We start from the raw sequence: 20,188 nt of genomic DNA on the forward strand, positions 1-20,188 counted from the left end.
ATGAAGACTCAAGTGTGTTTGAGATGTACGTAACCACTGTGACGCTCAAACTAATGCCAATAGCAGAATGATGTGGTACTGCTGGCAGAGCATGTAGCTGGCCGCTGTTTACACTGCCTGAGGCGGATCACTGGTACAGCTTCAACAGCTCTGCACAGCAAAGTATCGACGAGTAAAAGAGGAGCTTGAAAGAATGAGAGCCGAGCACTTCTGGGCTGTTTAAAAAAACCCAAAAACCAACCACCTAAACAACAAACCCAACCGAATAACTAAATACCCAACCCCAAACAGCAGCAACACAACCACCCTGTGTGCACGAGCTCAGAATGAGGTCTTAGAATCTACAGACTCGCCGATTACGAACAGTCATTCAGAGGTCACTTACTTGGCATCCTGGAATCACAGCAAGAACGACCATGGCTCCAGCACTTCCTCCTGATGGTGACAGTTGCCATCAGCAAAAACTGGCATAGCAACGAGTTCTTTGCATGGATAAAAAAAAATGATTGTTCTACTTGTTCTTCTGTGTAACAGATATTTTGCACTTAGTAGTTTGCAGGCAGTGTGTAACCCCGGCCGCTGTAGCCGTCACCTTTATGAAATCCACTTGCACCTTCAGAGCACTTACCGAGATGCTCTCAGCACAGTCTACAGAATCAGCACCTCCTGCTGCGCGAGGGATTACACCACCTGCTGCGGTAAGGTGTGTTTTGCCCTAGGTAGCAGGCGTGGTTCAGAGCCGTTTCAAACCTGTGTTCCCATCTAACTTCAGGTACTGACTGGCTCCCTGCCAGGCACCCCAGCGAGCTTCTCGGCGAGTATCCGGTGGCAGGTAAGTGAATGCAAGCGGTGACAATCTTAGCTGGAAGAGAAAACTTGTGTACATGGGTATTTATATGTGTAAGGAGGGGAGCATTCCCCAAGAAGTTTGGTCCAACACCTAACTGAAGTTACAGCTGCAGTAAAAAAAAAAACCCCAATACTTACAACGTCCCAGACAGCAATTGCTTTCTTCAGCTGTGGCTAGGGGCTGGGAACTTTGGCTTTGCACCTAGCCTCTGAAACCACATTAACTCACAGCAACCGCGTGGAATTTCACCCCTTTCTTCTATCTGTTGCTGTTGCCAGGTCTCGAGAGGGATGTGGTACAAAACGTGCTAAGGAACATGCGATTTTATGTTTTTCTTAACTGTCTGATCACATTAGGACTGAACTCAGCGATGCTCAGCACCAGTGTGACCTTAATGCTCCAGACCATTTCAGAGCAAGCTGCCACAAGAAGTCTGGAGTCACCGATGCAGTTTGGTTCTGGCGTTCAGCTAGCAGCAAAGGGCAGATCGACTGATGTGCTGTAATCTTAAGTCAGACTCCAAGCATCAATCTCCTCAAGAATCTCAGCTCCTTGATCAGAAGTACCCCAAGTTCTTTTTACACCAGCCCTTGGATATGCTCAGATTTGTGTCTCATGGGTCTCCAACACTGTCCCTGTTAACAAGACGTCAGTAACCGCTGCAGTCAGGTGGGTTGTGGAGAAATCCAGTCAGCCTTAAAGGCTCATCTCTTGGTTTGGTAAAATCATGCCAGGGGGTAGGTCTGCTTTCTTTTGAGATGTCCTGGGAAAAGAAGTGTTAACATACGGATGCGAAAGAATGTAAGATGCTAATGAACTGGGGAGTTCAGGCATGGTGCAGCTTTTGGCTTTTTTTTTTTTTTTCCCTTCAAAGTGGGGAGGAGGTAGAAGATAATCCCAGTTAGCTAGTGATGCCAGCTTTCCACACGCTCCAGCAATGAAAGGGTCCCATTTTTGAAGTTTGCACAGCCAAACTAGAAGTGCTTTACTAGCTGGAGAGAGAGGAAATGAGAGGGAAAGGGAGGGAGAGCAACAGTAATTACCCAAAACTCATCACTGCTACTGCACTTTGCTTTCAACATCGTCGCTGCTGGATAATGCACCTGGGTTTTTAAGATTCTTTCTCTTTTCAATACTACTGATATCTATTCGTGAATTTTTAGCCTCCAGGTTTTGGTGGAAGCAGGTTACAGTTTGTCAGTTGAACGGTTAAAATCGTAGTTTCATTTCACTATCTAATAAATGTTTACATAAAAGCTGCACTGAAAAATATAATCCAAGATATGGATCTCATGGTGTGGAGATCCACATCTTGATCACAGTAATTCTTTCATGCTCAAAGGGTTCTCATTGTTTCCAAAAATAAATGCCAGTATATATATATATATATACACACACTGCACTTAGGTGATGTGTAGTACTTTTATAACCCTAGATACCAGCATATATGATGGAGTAAGCCACTAATGAAATGCATCACACAGGTTTATTGCTCCATGCTAACTATTAGAATAGTTCTTCACACAAATTTGAGAGGACACAGTAAAGACCTGAAATGATTTACCAAACATATCTGACTTCAAAAGTCTTGCTGACAGGCAAGTTCAGGAGACAGATCTGTATTAGTGAGACCCTTAGGATAACTCAGACAGTAGCTTATCAGTAGGCATGTCATGAATAAACAAGGGTGCTGTGAAGGTTCACAGATTGATTGTAACTACGGAAAGCTATTGCATGGAATAGAAAACAGTAATACACCAGCATAGTAGGTTTGGAAAGGTCAACTTTTTTTAATAACTGCTCTTCTCTCCAGGTTATGTCATGCAGTTACAAAGTAGTTAGAAAAAAAGCATGAGTTTCTGGGAGGGACTAGTTGTCTTTTAAAAAAAACATTCATATTCATTACATAAATAACATCTGGCACTTCAAGGGGACTCCATGGGACAAAAGCCTTACACTTTAAAAACTGTGCTTGATCCAATATTGTGTTGAGGTCTGTTTTGTTGTACTCTAATGTTCATAACTTTCAAGACCTCCTGATGACAAGAAAAAAAAAAAAAAAAAAAAGAGGCTGTGTGTGTTAAGACAGTGAATTAAGTTTATAGCAGCATTCTAGCTCCTCCTTAGTTTGGCCAATGATTTCTGGGTTCAGTTTCACTTTAGTTGTTCACCGAGGCAGTATTTAATTTTCAGAAAGCCTCTGAAAGGAAAAGGCTGAAAAAGAATTCCAAAAAACCTAAGTATGATTCCTTATCTAATTCAGACTATCCCTTTTTTTTAAAAAACGAAAAAAGGAAACAACCTACAGTCAGAAGAATTATGCAGATACTTGATTAAAAACATAACTAGAGTTGCTTGATAGTTTCCACTTATAAAAATATTAAGTCTGTCACCTCTACATACTTCATGGTGATAGTCTAGCTAGCTTGAACAAGCAGTAAAAGACAGTCCTATAACAGCAGCACAGTTAAAGAAAAAACATTGCCTAAAGAGAATCAGGCCTGAAGCTTTACTACGAATAAAAATTAGACTCCTATCAAAGTTAATCCCTGCTGGAGGCCCATTCTTCCTTTGACAATGCCACGGCATTGATCATACAAGGCCTTACTGAAAGTGCCAAAGCCAAAATTACATCATTAAACAAAAGTGCATGAAGTAATAATGAGCTAAGTGCTCATCTAGTACAGTATCTGATCTGAAGTCTGAGAAGTGGCTCAGGTGGCAAGACCACTCTTTCATACATAAAATGTACCATTTCGTTTTGTAGGTGAAATACCCAGAATGGCCCCCACAAGTGCAGATGAACTGTTATCTTCAGATACATACTTGTATACAATTTCCTAGTCCTTGGATTTTTATTGTAAAAAAAGACTAGTTTGGACTGAAACTAATTGAGAATAGAATCCACTATAATGTCAGAAGAAAAGAAAATTTTGTGGTTACATGTAAACTTGTGATAAGCTTTCTCAAGAAGAGGGTACATGAACAGCGAGAGGGGTGGGATACAACAAGGAGCGGTAACGGCCTCTTTATGTAAAGGTCAGGCCAGCCTCATTGTACACTTTGAAGACTTTCTCAATTGCATTGACATAGGCAGCTGTCCTCAGGTCCAGACCCAGGTTGTACTTCATGGCAGTACGCATGATTTGCTGAAACGGAAAAGGCGATATGTGATTTCAGCAAGTTTCTCCATAGGAACTAACCTAGATTTTGCTTGGAGGATCCGTGTTAGGAGCATAAGAATCTGCTAGACTTGTATCAGAGCTCCAATCTTTTGTGGATCAATTCTAAAACTGATGCCCCTTAGAACTGACATCTGAAAGGGAAGAAAATCCTTCCCAGATCACTACATTGCACCTTTTCAGGTCTTGGTTCCACGCCTACCTCAAATACAGAGAGAGACAAGATGTTTCAAGTAGTCTTTGCGCCACTAATTAAAAATACTGCATAGATGGAATAATCTAAAACTGCTGATGGTAAAATAAAGCACTCTTAGGTGTATGTCCCAGATTAGCCACGTACAAGAGGACCACTAAAAAGTTTCTAATTATTACAGCTTCTGCTAGAAAATACTTCCTGATCTCATGTATCGGTCTCTCATGTTTACTATACCCAGTTAAAGGCAGCCATCCTGGCACAGAGCAGAAATACCTCGGACTCAGAGCGACTTCCATTATCATGAACTGTTTATCTACTCCTTCAGTTGCAAAGAAATTCTGTACAACCCATCCAAAAACTGTCGCAAAGTCATGTAAGACTTTTTCCTATATTTACTAGCACAGTATTTACCCGGGCAGAACGCTCCATCGTGTAAGCCAACCCAGAGTGGACGATGTCCTTCTCCGATGCACCCTGCAACAACAAGGAATAAAATCAAGGTTTAAATCACAACACAAAAAGGTACTAGTCGTGTATTAGGGACAATGACATGCTGGATTCCCATAATGACCAAAGCTTGCTTGCTCATTTTCTTCTAATAACTGGTGTAAGAATCTAAATTGCCTTTGCTTGAAGAGCTAGTTAGGATGAATTACATTCTAAAACCTCAGATGTAAGCACTGAAGCCTTTCTTTATGCCTAGCTTCTAGATGCATGATGCTAGCACTTTTTATTGATGTTGTAACTCAGTTTTCAGCCTTCAGAATACACAGTAAATGTTAAAACTCCCAGGAGCCAATAACCTATAGAAGGTACTTGCAATTGCAATTCTCAAATACCAGAGTAACTTTGTTCCCATTACAATTTAAACACATAGAACAATAAATAATTGAAGATAGCCTGAATTAGGATGACTATCAGCTTCAATGTCAATATCTGCTTCAGCATCATCCTGATTGCTGTAATTTACTAATAATTTAGTAATTATCTGGCTTCACAACATACATGCTATCCCCTAAATACCAATTTGGGCTGGATTTAGAAAGTACCAGGCCAGTTTCTACAGCTGGTGTTTAAGAGATGACAGCCATCGCTTTAAGCCACAGAACCTAACTACCATGCTATTCATGTAGCCTAACATTTATGAGCAATGTGAATATATTCATTCATTTTGTCATTACTTCCAGATCTTCCATTTCAATGCAAATAGATAAGCTCACAACCCATCATTTCACATGAAAATTTCCCTACCGTGTATTGCTTCACATTAGATAACAATGAATTCTACTGACATTTCTTTGCCCATTAATTTAGCCTTAGAGTAACGTTCCGCGGTTTTTCACCCCGCTCTTGTCTGTGTTATCCTGGAGTTACAGAAACACTACGTGAAGCTGTCTGTGGTGCGGGATCTTGTTGAAAGTTGTTTGGGAATCTAGGCAAACTACATCAAAAAGATCTTCAAAAAAAATTCTGGTAATGTTTGAGGCAGTATTTCCTACTAAAAAAGCTCCACAGACTTTGACAGCTAGGGTTCAAAGAAATCATGGAATCTATGTATTCATCTGGTTAGCCAGCAGAACTATTTCATAGCAAACAAAAGCATCAAGAAAAACTACAGGTTTTTAAGTTTTCCTTACAGGCCTGCAAAAAGAATCATTCCCTGCACCCTCCTCAGTAAAAAATAAAAACCCATACATGGTTTATCTAACCAATGGAGATAGTCTGTTGCTCTGAAAAACTCCAGCACACAAACAGCAGCATCCAGTCTAACGCCAGTCACAAACACAAAATGCATCTGTATTAAAACTGTAGCTTTTTAACAATGTTGGAGGCATTTTGCATGGGCTCAAGTAAAAAAGAAAAAATAGCTTACTTCCAGTATTCCTAAGCAGTTCAGATCATTTGCTTTCTTAATTCATTTGGCTATCAGGCTAACTATGTGCTAATGCCTTGCTTGGGACAAAAACCTCCACGACAGCTACAATAGTAAAATTTAGATTGCAGTTATAAGATCAGAATACAGCTACAGGAAGAGTAGAAAAACCAGCAGCAACTACTTACCGATATCCTATCTTGAAATTCTGCTGTAGGCACAACTGGAATAGTTCCACCATGTTTCCCAAATTTTCTTTCCAAGCTTTCCTGGACAGACACTAGAAAGGAAAAAAAGCAGAGGCAAGGTAAGTGACAAGGAGAGGAATGTGCTCCCTAACAAAGGACCTGACCGAGGACTTTCAGCCTTCAATGGCATGATGCTCCGACCACAGGGACTGTGGGCAAAGGCAGTCATCTTATTTTTGTTTTCTAAGAAAAGGAAAAGATGTTAATTTTTCTGTTTTTATAGGTGAACGCCTCCAATATTAGTAGTAATATTGCTACAGTACAGTCACATGGCAAGTAACTGTGGATCTACTGATCCCACTTCATTAACCTAATAAAGCTGATAGAGCAATTTGGTTTAACTTTCCTAATTTGATAGACAGCATTAGACAAAATACTTCTTGAAAATAAAGCTATCTGTTATCTGTTATGGCACTTTGCATGCACACTACTTGCTAAGAAAAAAGCCCATGTGGAATTTTAGTTTTTAACTTCGGAGAAGTGCTTTGGTATTTTGAATTGATACTTATTTCATCTTAATTCTTGAAATTTAATTGGTATGGTTTCTTAAACATCGCAAAGTACTTGAGGTGACATAATTTTGAAGTTAAGGGATTTAAATTAGAATTGCCATAACCCTCAACCACTTCAGAAACACCTCGAAAGGTACCACTTATGAGAAAAGGCTATATTAAAAAAACATTCAGATGTATGTTTTGTCAAGTTCAACATCCCAAGATTCTCACATGTTTTCTAGAGAATATTGTTTACAATGGAGCAATATACTTCAGTTCTTCTCCGTTAAGCATCCTCTTTCCATGTAATCAGTATTCTGGCCCAGAAACTGAAGCACAGAATGACCCTGAGTGGAGCTGTAGACCATAAGGAGATTTTAACAGCGTGTGTGCTGATTCTATTAATGCCTTTTACAAAAATCTTCCATTGTTGTATGTGCAGAACAATGTCACCCACTCGAACTTTGAATACTTCTCAAATACCAAGCGTACAGCTGAAAGATGTTCATTAAGAAGTAATAAATATGTCATATAAGCGGTTTGAGTTCAGTATTTTCACAAAACTGAGGAAAGCATCACTTTATGAATTAAAAGAGAAGTGGAAAAAAGTATGCGTTGAACTTAGGTCATTAGAGTTACAAGTCAGTTAACCTATCACATCTTTCCTGCTCTTCAATATGTAGCAATGATAAGACTTGTGGGAAACTGCACTGAATTTATAGGAGTTGTATATTCATATAGTCCAGTCTATAAATTAAACAGCGAGCCAAAGCAAAACCGAGCACTTACTGAGCAAGTGGTAGTTTGAATCCCTTTCATATTTAAAAGTCAAGCGGCCATAACTGACGTGGTTCAAGTTTTTCAGCCATTCAAAATAGGATACTGTTACACCACCAGCGTTCAGGTAAAGATCCTGCACAGAAATGATAAACGTCTTGAAATGTGACCATGTGACAGACAGCTCTACTGCATTAAGCAAAAGCATTGCGTACAAGTACTAGTTTAAACTGCATTAGAAAAGATAATCCAGTTGTTACTCTTACATGACAACACTTACCCTCTTCTGCAGTCCAAGGATTACTTCTACCAATTTAAAACAGGATTCAACTTAAAAACATGTGAAGTTCAGGTGTGCTTGACTGACTGACTACTTTCCTTTATTTTAGCACAAGTTTTTAATCAATAAAATTAGGGCGTTCTTAGGCCACCTCCGTGAGTAAACACTGAACATCAGCCACCCTTTCCAGCAATACCACTTGACCAGGACACCCTTTCTCTGGGAAAAGATTATCATTATACCTGGATAGGTCTTACTCTTTCAAATTATTGCTATAGGTTACTCATTACTTACTCTATACAATCTACAACACGCAGTTTTGCCAGAGCACCGCCCAGAGACACAATGTTTACAAACAAATTGACCACTGTATTTACTCTGCCTTCTTCCTTTGCTTAGTGGACTATTTAGTTGAGCAAATGTCAGCTAATAATCCAAAATACAAAACTACAGATTTAAGAGCTAATTGTGGATTTTTCTCTCTTCCAAAAATATAGTCTTCATGTAATATTTATCTTTGGTGACTGACAGTTGCAGTGAGATCTTTAAGTAATTACTACCAATCTCAAGCAACATTGACACCCGTTTCCTAGACATCAGTTGTTAAAAACCATTCTTAAAGAATAAATGGCTATTAACAAAAACCTTCAATAAATAACATTTTACTACAATTCACAGAAATATGAACCTTGTAATGAAAGTCAAAGGTCATAATAGAACCTTACAGGGATAACCATGATATTCCGCTCCAAGAAGATTCTGTCAGCTTCAGGAGTTGTAGGCCCATTGGCACCTTCAGCAATAATCTGAAAGGCATCACAGCAGAGTAACTTAGAGGTGTATGTTTGTTTTCATCCATGCTGATTACTGAATACTAGTACTTGAACAGGCTTTCCCTCTTTTTCATTTACATTTGAACTCTCCAACTTACTTTTGCTTTAACTTTGTGAGCGTTGGCCTTAGTCAACTGCTTCTCACTGGCAGCAGGGATGAGAATGTCACAGTCTGTTTCCAGAATACTGCCCTCAAGTGTCTGTGCTTTAGGGAAGCCCATGATTGTCCCGTGTTGCTGTTTGAAGAAAACAAACCATGGTGGGTTTAGTGTGTGTTGTATGACTTCCTTCCCTCCTCCTTAACTTTCAAAAAAGAAAGAAGGAAGAAACAACAGTACTTAGAAAGACAGCACATAACATAATTCCTAGCTTTACTTTAGATTAGACATAAAAAGCAAGCTACAAAGCTTGGATAATATTGGATAATAGTCAAAGTTCCCATGATTGAGGCATAACTGCTCTCTGGCCAAAGACTGATACCCATTTGGGCTCTGGAGTATTTAAAAAGGGGGGTGGGGGGAAGTCCCTCAACTCTTAAAATACATGGCAAATGCAATAGTTTTCAAACAACTGAAATGACCCACCAGCCAGCTACCCACAGGATAAGCTGCCTCACACAAGATTCGCAAGTACCATTTTCAAATTCAGTACTGCAATGATAGCCCTTTTTAGTGACAGAATCTTTTCATCCGTTTGTGAAAGGGGGTAATAACAACATTCACGTGCTCCCTATGTAAAAAGATGACACATCAAATAAGCCCCTTAGAAACTCTAAGTAAAAGATTGTATTTTAGTGCCTGTGAACTGTCTGAAGTTTGCTTCACTTGGTAACTGAAATAAAGAGACCAAATCCAGCTTTCATTATAAACTACACATTCAAGTCACGCTGGCAGACAGGCTTTCATTCTTTGAGAAACATCCAAAAGGTAAGAAGCAGCAAAACTGCACTTTGAAGTCTTAAGTGTCCACATGCTTGTGACTCTCAGTCAGGAAACCTTCAGCAACCTCCTTGCCCTGGTTCCTTGAGACGTCCTTCCTAGTTTAGTCATTACAAAGGCAAGATAATTATGAACTCCCATTCTGAAACCCAAGTAATTAGCCTGCACACATACAAGTCCTTGCCATTTTTCCGAGAGTCAGGTTAAAGGGTAAAAAAAAGTGCTACCTGCATTCATATGGGGAAAAGGAGAAAGCCAGAAGAATCAACATTCCTAAGCCATTTTGTAAGTACTAATTGCAGCACGATTTAAATATCACAAATTAAAACCAGTCTAGAGTCATCTGACGTACTTGCAAAGCTGACAAAAACGAAACTCTTTCTGCCCAGTTAAGTTTCATACCAATTTGTAATCTTCTAGTTCCTTTGGGTCAATCCCATCAGGATTCCAGATGGAACCATTAAACTCTCCAACAGCAACACATTTTGCTCCGAAACGATGCAAGTATCTCATAGAATGCAAGCCCACATTACCAAATCCCTGCAGGCGGAAAGAGAAAGGGAAAAGTCATTAACCCTTCAGCTAAAAAGATGGTTACTTCTAAGGCTTATATAGGTTGGGACAGTTTTAAACAGTTCTTCACCTATTGGCACATCTTGGCATTAGATGATGTGTGGAAAAAATACATGCATTCTATTCTAGCCTGAATATCATTCTAGAAATTATACATTTAGCCAGCAATGTACAGTTGTGCTAAGTGTTTTACACTGGACACATAGAAGGGAAGTGTTAATGCTACTATGAAAGTGTTAAAACTATGATGTTTATCAACTGTGACTATTTTATAACTGGTATAAATATAAATTGTTTATATATCCATGAACATCAATTCATGGATTTCTGTATGACTGTTCAGAGGCTTAACTAACATTTGCAGGTCAAGAAATATTCATGTTTAATTTGAACAAGGAAGGCTTATGAGTGTAAAACCATCCCACAATAGAAAGCATTAAACAATAATATTATTAATTCTTCACTTTAAAACATACAAACTAGTAGGAAGCTAAGTAAGTTCTAATACACTTCTGAAGTGGTCCTGTCAAAACAGATTGCCTAAGTTTACATTTAGATAATCCTGCATCTCATTAGCATGTCTTACATCCCTACAGGTGTAGAAAACCTGATTGCAGGCCATTATGCAACATCCTGGAAGTAAAAGAACACACACGGCAGACCAGAAAGTCACATAATCCATGTCCAAAGTTAATAGTAAGATTCTATGCTGGAAAAAAGATGAACATTAAATTTGTGTATAACATAGGTCCTATTATATTTAGGATTTTTGCTACTGTGTATTAGAAGCAAACTTTGCTACAAGAGTTTCTCATGCATTAGATCCCTTTGAAATGGTGTATCCTCATCTTCCTAGAAAAAAAATCAGCTATTCTTATGGCCGTATTTTCATCTAAGTTATGCTTAAGTGCCTGTTGGTTATCCCCTTGCCTGGCATGAAAATGCCAAAGTGCAGCGAGATGCGTGTGCTGCTGGGTCTGTCTGTGCAGGGCGGAGACGTTTGTTTCAGCCCACTAGTTAACTAAAGGACAACTAGGAGGTTACAACTACTCTGCTACTTCTAACAACCAGTGCATTGGTACTGAAAACAACAAAACAAAGCAATCCCTCAATTCCTCCATTTAACATACTGTTCAAAGCTGAACAGAACAAGTTATTTCTTCAGAATTTTTAGAATGATAATGCATATTACTGAATACCAAACCCCTTCAAAATGCAACTACTTCAATTCAGTAAATCCTGAAGTTTTATGAACACCAAAAACCTACATTCAACCCGACAAATGTAGGTTAAAGTATTGGTTTCTACTTTTCCAACTGCTTGCTCCTCAGTGGAACAAGAACCAACCCTCAGTTCCTTCTCTCCCTAGAATTTTTATTACAAAACAGTGCAACAAATTTTATGTAGGCAGCAACAGTCACAGCTCATTGAGAAGTGTGCAATGCCTTAGTTTAAATAACTGCTGTAATAGTATTTCACTTTGTTCTTTGCAGCCTATGTTCATAAAGACTGGAGATTTGGCTTTGCGCCTGTAGAGTGCAATCAAAAGTTCAGTTTTTAAAAAACAGTCCAAAATAAAGGGCACCTACGTTGCTCGAAAAGTGTTTCTAAAGTTTGAGAGTAAAGGTTAACTTGGAAGTTGTAAAACCCTAACAGGATCTATTGCTACAGCCTTTTATAAAAGCAGCTCTACTGAAAGTTTGTTTACTACTTTTTCCCTATAGTTGAAGGAAAAAAGTTACCTGAACAGCAAATGTTTTATCTCCAAATCCAGGAGTCATTCCTAATATACTCATATATGATGCTTCATTGATGAAATTTTCAATTCCATGGAAGAGACCACGACCAGTTGCAGATATACGTCCATGGATCCCGCCCTGGCTGATGGGTTTACCCGTTACACATGCATGTGCGTTAATATCCTGCAAAACAGTGAAGGACTTGTGAGCTATGGGATTTATCAAAGAACAGCTGAAACAAGAAAGTCTGTACACTTTAGAGATAAGGGAAAACAGGAATCGTAAGAGTCAGAACATGATATAGTTTATATACGTTTGGTTTGTAAAGATTATTTCCTTCCTCGCTTTGTGTGAGCAGCTTCTCAGAAGTACTCTAGTAGATGTCAGGGAAGCTGCATGGTGCAATACTGGATATGCTCTGTAATTTTTTTGTTGTATTTAGGTGTATAGGTTAACGTCAGTCTGTGGCGAGTTAATTATGGTGACATCCATGTTGTATTGTTAACAACAAACAGACCTTTGACAAATCAAAAGGCTTTGAAGGATACGTTTCTAAAATTAGCTCCCATTACAGCCATAACTTCCATCATTATTCTTTACATTTTCATCTTTTAAAGGGCTCAGACGTATCTTTGGACTGGTTTTTTTAGTCATCTTACAGCAGTGTTTAGTGTTCCTTTATACCAAATTCAGTTATTCTGAAATGACAGTGCAGGCCTAATACCTTCCTCTTGTCAGAATACAGGGATGTTTGATCTCAGAGTAAAACCTACAGTGTGAAGGTCATATGGGAAAAGTTAGATAACTATTTACTATTTTTATTCAGAAAGGCAATATATACGTATCAAGCCTCTATCCTTAATTTGGTGGCAATAAAATTAAATTTTCCATATACTAGACAGCTAGCCAAGATAAAATAGACTATTTAAAACCAGAGTTAGTTTTTCAAATTGAAATTAATAACTTGAAAAAACTTCCTCCAAACCACACACTGTTTGAGCCTCCCTCTTCTCTCACCACTGGTTCCCATGCTCCCACACCCTGGGAGCAGTCACACAGTGGCTTGGCCTCCAACACAAGTTAAATAGTAGGGATGAAAGGGAATCCACTGAAAGGAGTCTGCCAGCAGCCGGATGGGTTTCTATTCTACCAGCTGCATATTCACTGAGAGGCTCCCTCCCCTCCATCACTCGTGCCAAATGCATTTGCATGCCTGCGGCATGAGTGCAAGATGCTTGGTGAGAGGAAGGAAAGGAGCAGACAAAAGCAAGTGGAGGCAGAATGGCAGGAGACGACTAGAGCCATAATGGAAGTGAAAACTATTTACTGCTTGACAATGATAGTGAATTAGCATATAGAGCTAAAGATAACCCCTCTTTAAAAAACAATAAAAGCGATGCTGGGCTTGTCACAGAATTCCAAATTCAGTTTCCCAAAATACAGCTGCATTGCTCTCATTAAGCTATATGCTCCCTCTGGTGGCATATCAACTGTAAACAAGATCTGTGGTGGCGTTCTGCTAGGAACAACTCCGTCTGGCATTCTGATGTATTTTTGTTTCAGATTGAAACAACATTTTAGCCTTCATGCATTCACAAAGGAGGAAGTATGTTTTATAAACACCTGCAGAATTACAGCCTCCCACCATACATAAGAATCTATTTAAGTCCCTTCACATGTCCCAAAAATCAGTTGGATGGGTCAGGAAGTACAGAAGAATGGCAAGGATGAATTTAATCAAAAACTTTAGCTATATATGATTCAGTGACCCAGCAACCTCAGATGGATTTTCTGGAACGGTTAACATGATAGTTATTAAAGACTTGCATGGTTAAGCAAGAAAACAGAGCATGAGGTGAAGGCAGGTCCGGGTCTTCTTAAAGTCACACATACAAACCACAGTTGATGTCAAAGTCTTAAGTCGTCAATCAAAAAAATGTTTAACACATCTCAGGCCAAAAAGAGAGACTATGGCTTTTAATGAGAAGCTTATAAAATGGCTTATCGCTAGCATTAAAGACTTCTATACTAGTACTAATAGCCTATGAACTTAGTTGACAAAGTTCAGATACTGAACTTTTTTGCTCATGTCTTAATCCTCTTCCATGCTGCAACATTCTCCTCGTCTGCTCAAAACCTGACATACAGAGACAGGAAGCTGCAGTGACTTCCCCTTTCCGTTTGTCTGTTATTTGACTTTTCCTTTCCACTTCAAGCTCCCTGCACACATCTGTGTGCAACCACACTGACTCATCAGGTCTGTAGATTTCTCAAACACATCCCTCTCACCAAAGTTATCTTTCCACAACTGGATGCAGTCCCTTGCATAGCTTCCATCCATTTTTGGAATTATGGTTAGTTTCACTTTTATTCAGTGGTCGTTTTCTGCTCTTACTTCCCTTTCCTCTTTCCCCCATGGTCACTTATCTGTGTATTCCTTAATTACCTTTATTTTTGTTCTTGGTGTCTCAACCAGATAGTTTTCTGAAATATCTTCCTCTACAAACGCGTTCTGATAGATTATTCCACTTTTTACAGCCTTGTCAAGAGTTCTCACCTTCCTTCTCTATACTTGCTCATTCTCCACAACTGTTCCTAAGCCCCACTACAGCTACCATTGTCTCCTCATATGTACCCACGTACAAAGCAACTCGAAAAAACTGGTATTTCTTTCCTTATTACAATTATATAGTTAACCTTTCAGAAAAATGCACCTAAATCCTCAGAGTTTTTTTATTCCTCAAGAATTAAGATACTGCTATGCAGAAAGAATCTAGGAATAAAAGAAGCTGTTGTAGTAATTCAAACTGCGTTTTTATGCTCAGTAGTTGTTGGCTTCTTTTCTTTTGTCATTGAAGCATGTGTATGTGCAGGACTACACAACAAGCTGAGATGACAAAATGGAAAGAAAAGAAATTGAGCCATTTAAAAATCCTCTCCTGTACCAGTGTTTAGTTTTCCACCTATTAAAAAAGCTGAAGCTTCTGTATAAATGTGAACTATTAACAAATACAGCAAATCTTAAGGCAGGGCGCGCCCTGTGAGCCTTCGGTGTCAGTCGTAATATAACAATGCTGTTGTATCACAACGAAATATGCATTTTAGTGCCATGAGTTCGGGCAGTAGTTTTCTTAAATGTTGGAATTTTAAGTTATGACTGAGGTAGCAGGTTGCCCCTCTGCATGTTGAAGTCTTCTTAAAGTCATAATTTTGGCTTTTTATCAAGATTAAAGTTTTAAATGAAGTACATATGTGAATAACAAAAAGCAAGCAATGTTTTATAGTGATATCCTTGTCTAACAGACAGTTGTGTTTAGCTCAACTAATCAGCATGCCACAGCCTATTCCTCAAGCATTCCTTTTTTACCCCCCCATTAGACTGTATTTCAGCTCTAGAATAACCTGTGCCCCCCATCCTCCTATTGTTACAGGCATCAGACAGCACAAGACAAGTATTCTGCCAAGAGACTGTCTCAGGAAGCCAGGCACATCTTGAACAGACATGCCAAAGAGAAATACGTGTTGGGTGGCTCTAATGCCTCATTACTGGGGGTGTACAACATGCTGTATTTTGGAGGAACTGTTGGAAGGGACTGCAGAAAGTGCAAAGAAAGAGTCTTTTCAATTCAAAAAGAGCGGGGATAGGCAAACATGCAATAGCCTAGCATATTAACACGGTAATGCAAAGCTATGGCAAGACTCCTTAGCAAAGTATGACCTGCTGGAGTAGCAGAAACAACATCTGAAAGAGAAGCTAGGAAGTTCGGTAGCATAGACACTATGCTGCAAGAAGTTGTACATAATACTTTTTTTTCCTCATGCAATCTGTCAAAAGTATACAACAGAAGTGTTTGGTCAACAGTTATGCTTTTGGTACAGTCAAAACAGATACAAATAACCCCAGCAACATAAGGACAAAAGCCAAATTTAAGGGCTGTAATTAAAAACTAGTTTTAAAAAAACTTCCTTTTTTTTATTGCCTTCTGGGAAGTAAGTTTTATTGGTGTCCTTTTGCTTTACATTTTGGAGAATTTGTTGGTCTACACTGATTACCTGTTACTTTTAGGGGACCACAGAGAATTTTTAATACTTTTACAAGGTATACTAATAGTGCAAACTTAATTTACATGGGCTCTTGAATGCACAAAACCCATGAGCATTTATTTAGTAACACTTGTAAATTCAGTAGTCTAAAATGGAAAGTTTTCAGTACTTCAAGACTGTAACAACTATCATTTAAATTATTAAGTAATAATGAAAACCAAAAGGGAATGGTAGAAATAGAAACCAATTTTAGCCTAAGGATGAGGCCTTTAAAAACAGTGTATTTTTTTTTTTTTTTGCTGAACAGTTGCAATCAGTATTGTATCAGACAAACTTAACTTAAGCTACCCTAAAATCCTCCCACCAATTAAGTTGTTAGAGTTTGCAAGAATATATTTAGATCAAGTTAATTAAATACAATTATATTATTAAGCAGCACGGTAATAAATGTCTAGATAAAAGGATTTCTGCAAAGACCAAGAAAGCTTTCCTACTTCAGAGCCTCTGCTCAGAACTTACATAGTGTCCTATGGTACTGGCATAGGTGTCAGCGATCCAGGACATCTCCCTCTCCCCTGTACTCATATCAGGAGCAGGCACATCAACACCAGGTCCTGTTGGCAACAATGAAAACAGCTTTTAAGGATCAAACATGAATAGCTATCTTCAACCATTATTCCCTTGGGAACTGTGCAGGCCTTGGCAGAGAGGAACTGTTTTCTTGTTTAATCCTCCGTTTATTATGCAAGCAACAGATTCTTCTGGATTCAGTTCAGTTTTAGATTCCGTATCACACATTTGTACAATACTGTCAAAACCTCTAAGCTTTCACACAAGCCATTCAGTAAAATGAATGTAAGTTTGTCAATGAAAAGTGATATGAGAATGCCTCAAAAGAATTTTTTTTTTTTTTGACAATCATTGCTGCAACAACAGGAAGGGCGCTATCTAGGTATGATTTCTATATACCGTGACGTTAATAATTTTTTTTTTTGCATTAGAATTTCCTTTTCATCCTGGGTGAGTTTAAAAATTGCAGATCAGCTGTTCCTAGTCATTGCACTGTAGCACATACATTTGATTTTACTGCTTACTTCAGGAAAGAGACAGTACATCTTTCTTGATGAAATAAACCTTTGAAAGAACTTTCACACATCTGTTGCAAAAAAAAAAATCTGGTCTGTCTTTTCCAGATAACTAAAAATAGCATCTGCCCAACATATTTAAGATCAGAGGGACTTGCTCAGCAAGATTTTAAATGCACATCTGCCCCTACCAATTGTTTTTTCTAAGTATTTTTAAAAGGTTTGTGAAAGCTGCATAGCATCAACCATAGAGCAGAAAAGGAAGGCAAATTTAATCAAACCATTTTAATTGTCACTGAGCTAACAATCGCTATAGCTGGCACAGTGTATAGTATTACCCTAGTCACATGTAACATCAATGAGGGTGTTTATAAAGAACCTTAATTTAGACGAGAAACACTCTGGCTGGAAGACAAGGGCAACAAAGCTGGTAAAGGGTCTAGAGCACAAGTCTTATGAGGAGCAGGTGAGGGAACTGGGGTGGCTTAGCCTGGAGAGGAGGGGGCTCGGGGGGGCCCTTATCGCTCCCTGCAGCTGCCTGACAGGGGCTGTAGGCGGGGGGGTCGGGCTCTGCTCCCAGGGAACAAGGGACAGGACAGGAGGGAATGGCCTCAGGTTGCACCAGGGAAGGTTTAGATCTGATATTAGGAAAATTTTCTTCTCTGAAAGGGTGGTCAAGCACTGGAACAGGCTGCCCTGGGAGGTGGTGGAATCTCCATCCCTGGAGGTGTTTAGAAAACGCATAGATGGGGCACTTAGGGACATGGTTTAGTGGTGGGCTTGGCAGTGCTGGGTTGGGACTCAATGACCTCAAAGGTCTTTTCCAACCTAAACGATTCTATGACAAACTCTCTGGCTGAAAAGCAAGAAAATGCAGATAAATGGATACACATTCCCGGGGCAGTCAGACATCAGGAATACATGACAGACCTTTAATTAGGTACATGCCTTGTTATTCACTTGAATAAGAACCTCCTCCAGATAAAGATCCTCCATTTAAATAGAAGTTGAGCTAGTAACAGTGAGCTTTCTCCAGAGACTTCCAGATAGCAATTCCACACAGCAAGCTATCAGAACTACTCAAGGGTTGAGAGTCTGAATGAAACACCTACTAACATTACAGAAGCTGAGGTTCTGTTACAACAGGCACCTATGCTTCTTGCCTACGCTTCTCTTGCAGCCTGTGGTTGCCAAGGGTGAAGCCATCAACTTTCTCTGGGGTGGATCTTCTATTTCCTTCCTCTGTTTCCTCAGATATCTGCCAAAAGCCTCAACTGAGACTACAGGAAACAGTAACAGTGAACAGATTGATATTAGATATTAAAATTGCAACAAACTTGGTCACAATTTTATAATGTACCTCTAAGAGAAATGCGATTCATTTTGCATCCTGTGAGCTCAGCTTTTGTGGCTTTTCATAGCAGAACAGCCACCAGAAAAAAGTTAAGACACAGTTCCCTTTAAAATGCACTAAGATGCAGTAACTCAATTCTTTATGACTCTTTGCTGAAAGTTCTATACCCAAATTATTTACAGCTCTCAAAAATTTGGTTATTTAAGGATACCATCTAGTGGACGCTGCCAATGCACAACAAATCAGATTCCTAAATTTTAATAGTACAATTGCACAACATACCAATAAAGCCCTTTTTTGCTAGCTCCATGGTAAACCTCCTCGTGATCTTTTCCAATTCATTGTCCTATAGAGAAAATGCAATAAATATCACAAGAAATCATTAGTGTTCATGAATATTTACTAGAACTTATACCCAAGCATGAAAACATGCCCTTTTCTTTTAGAAGAAAGGATGACTCGTATATTTACATCATTTACACGCCACCCCCTAACAGACCCTTGGAATTCAGGCAGCACAGGGAAACATTCGACGTTCTTTCCGTACATTCTGATCCAGGACAAGTCAGGAGTGTGGCACAGAAAGAACCACCTGTGCTTATAGCAGAGATTTCCAGCAAACAAATCTGATATCCTATGTGAGAGATTTATAACCAGCAACAGCGATAGCTGGCCTGCTGATTGTGTAATCAATGCAGTTGAACAACTTCACACAAATTCTTACAGAGTTCTGAGCTTAGGATATCTGTTACATATCCTAGTATTCCTTTCTGTACGAGTTATTTTAATTAGGGCAAGAAGGCAAGCCTGCAGTAAACCTTTTATAAAGCAAGTTAGTTATTATTCACACTGGAACACTGCATAGAAAGGTTTAATGGAGCATAAAACTATTTGTCAAAATAAACAAAAACATTAACTTTTTTCTAAGAGTAATTTAATTTAAGCCTTTACTAACAGTATCAACTTAAAAAAAAAAAATCAGGCTCCAAATTATTTGTAGTCTCCTGACTTTAAGAAAGGAAGTAGTAAGTTAAGTAATTGAAGTATTTCACTTCTGAAACACAGACCTGTTAAAAATTCTTTTCCTACCTATTGCATGCACAAGCTAAATTCAGCCTTTACACAGGCAGAAGTGGCAGGAAGTTTTAAGTGGTCAATAACGCCCTTAGAAGAGCTTTTTTAACTGGCTGGCTTCAGTACTGCAGATAACCAAATTTTTATCTATGATTAAGCTTACTGTGTAGTTCTTGGGATTGATCTTGACACCAGCCTTTGCCCCGCCAAATGGCACATCTACAAGAATGCAAAGGAAAATCATTTTACTTTTTCAACAATAAAGGCAGAACACATCAGTAATATGTGTAATTATATCTGATTTTAGCAGTGAATTTTGTTTTGCCACATTTAGGGCTTCACAAGCTAAGCTATAATTTATCTAGGTACTCCTATAAAAATGAGAAATCTTTCAAGGGCAGCTTGAAAATGGTCTTTGAAATTCCAAAGATTATGATTTAAATTTTCTATGCTTCAAGCACTTGTACTTGGCACTAGTAGAAACAATAGGTTTTACAGTTTGTATTTCACTGGTTTAGCCTAAAAATAAACAATAGGTTTTACAGTTTATATTTCACTGGTTTAGCCTAAAAATTTTACTTTGGAAGTCCTAAGTGAAGTGTCTCTATATACATTAAGAAAGTACTTTGTTTTCTTACACATAATCTG

At 38.8% G+C, this 20,188-nt stretch overlaps 1 protein-coding gene across 1 annotated transcript in view; it reads right to left on the bottom strand.

Moving 5' to 3' along the window:
* Window positions 1–2,317: 2,317 nt before the first annotated feature.
* GLUD1 (glutamate dehydrogenase 1) overlaps window positions 2,318–20,188 on the bottom strand; it is a 32,207-nt gene continuing 14,336 nt past the window's right edge. Inside the window, exons 3-13 of the mRNA XM_055721277.1 lie at window positions 19,704–19,759; window positions 18,749–18,812; window positions 16,547–16,641; window positions 11,987–12,166; window positions 10,074–10,211; window positions 8,832–8,969; window positions 8,626–8,706; window positions 7,633–7,756; window positions 6,290–6,381; window positions 4,640–4,702; window positions 2,318–3,999 (exon numbers count right to left, since the gene is read on the bottom strand). Of these exons, the coding sequence (XP_055577252.1) occupies window positions 3,880–3,999; window positions 4,640–4,702; window positions 6,290–6,381; window positions 7,633–7,756; window positions 8,626–8,706; window positions 8,832–8,969; window positions 10,074–10,211; window positions 11,987–12,166; window positions 16,547–16,641; window positions 18,749–18,812; window positions 19,704–19,759 (1,151 nt within the window). The 3' untranslated portion in view covers window positions 2,318–3,879. The remainder of the gene's footprint in view (window positions 4,000–4,639; window positions 4,703–6,289; window positions 6,382–7,632; window positions 7,757–8,625; window positions 8,707–8,831; window positions 8,970–10,073; window positions 10,212–11,986; window positions 12,167–16,546; window positions 16,642–18,748; window positions 18,813–19,703; window positions 19,760–20,188) is intronic.

Source organism: Falco cherrug, chromosome 9, assembly GCF_023634085.1.
Source record: "Falco cherrug isolate bFalChe1 chromosome 9, bFalChe1.pri, whole genome shotgun sequence".
Taxonomy (NCBI): domain Eukaryota; kingdom Metazoa; phylum Chordata; class Aves; order Falconiformes; family Falconidae; genus Falco; species Falco cherrug.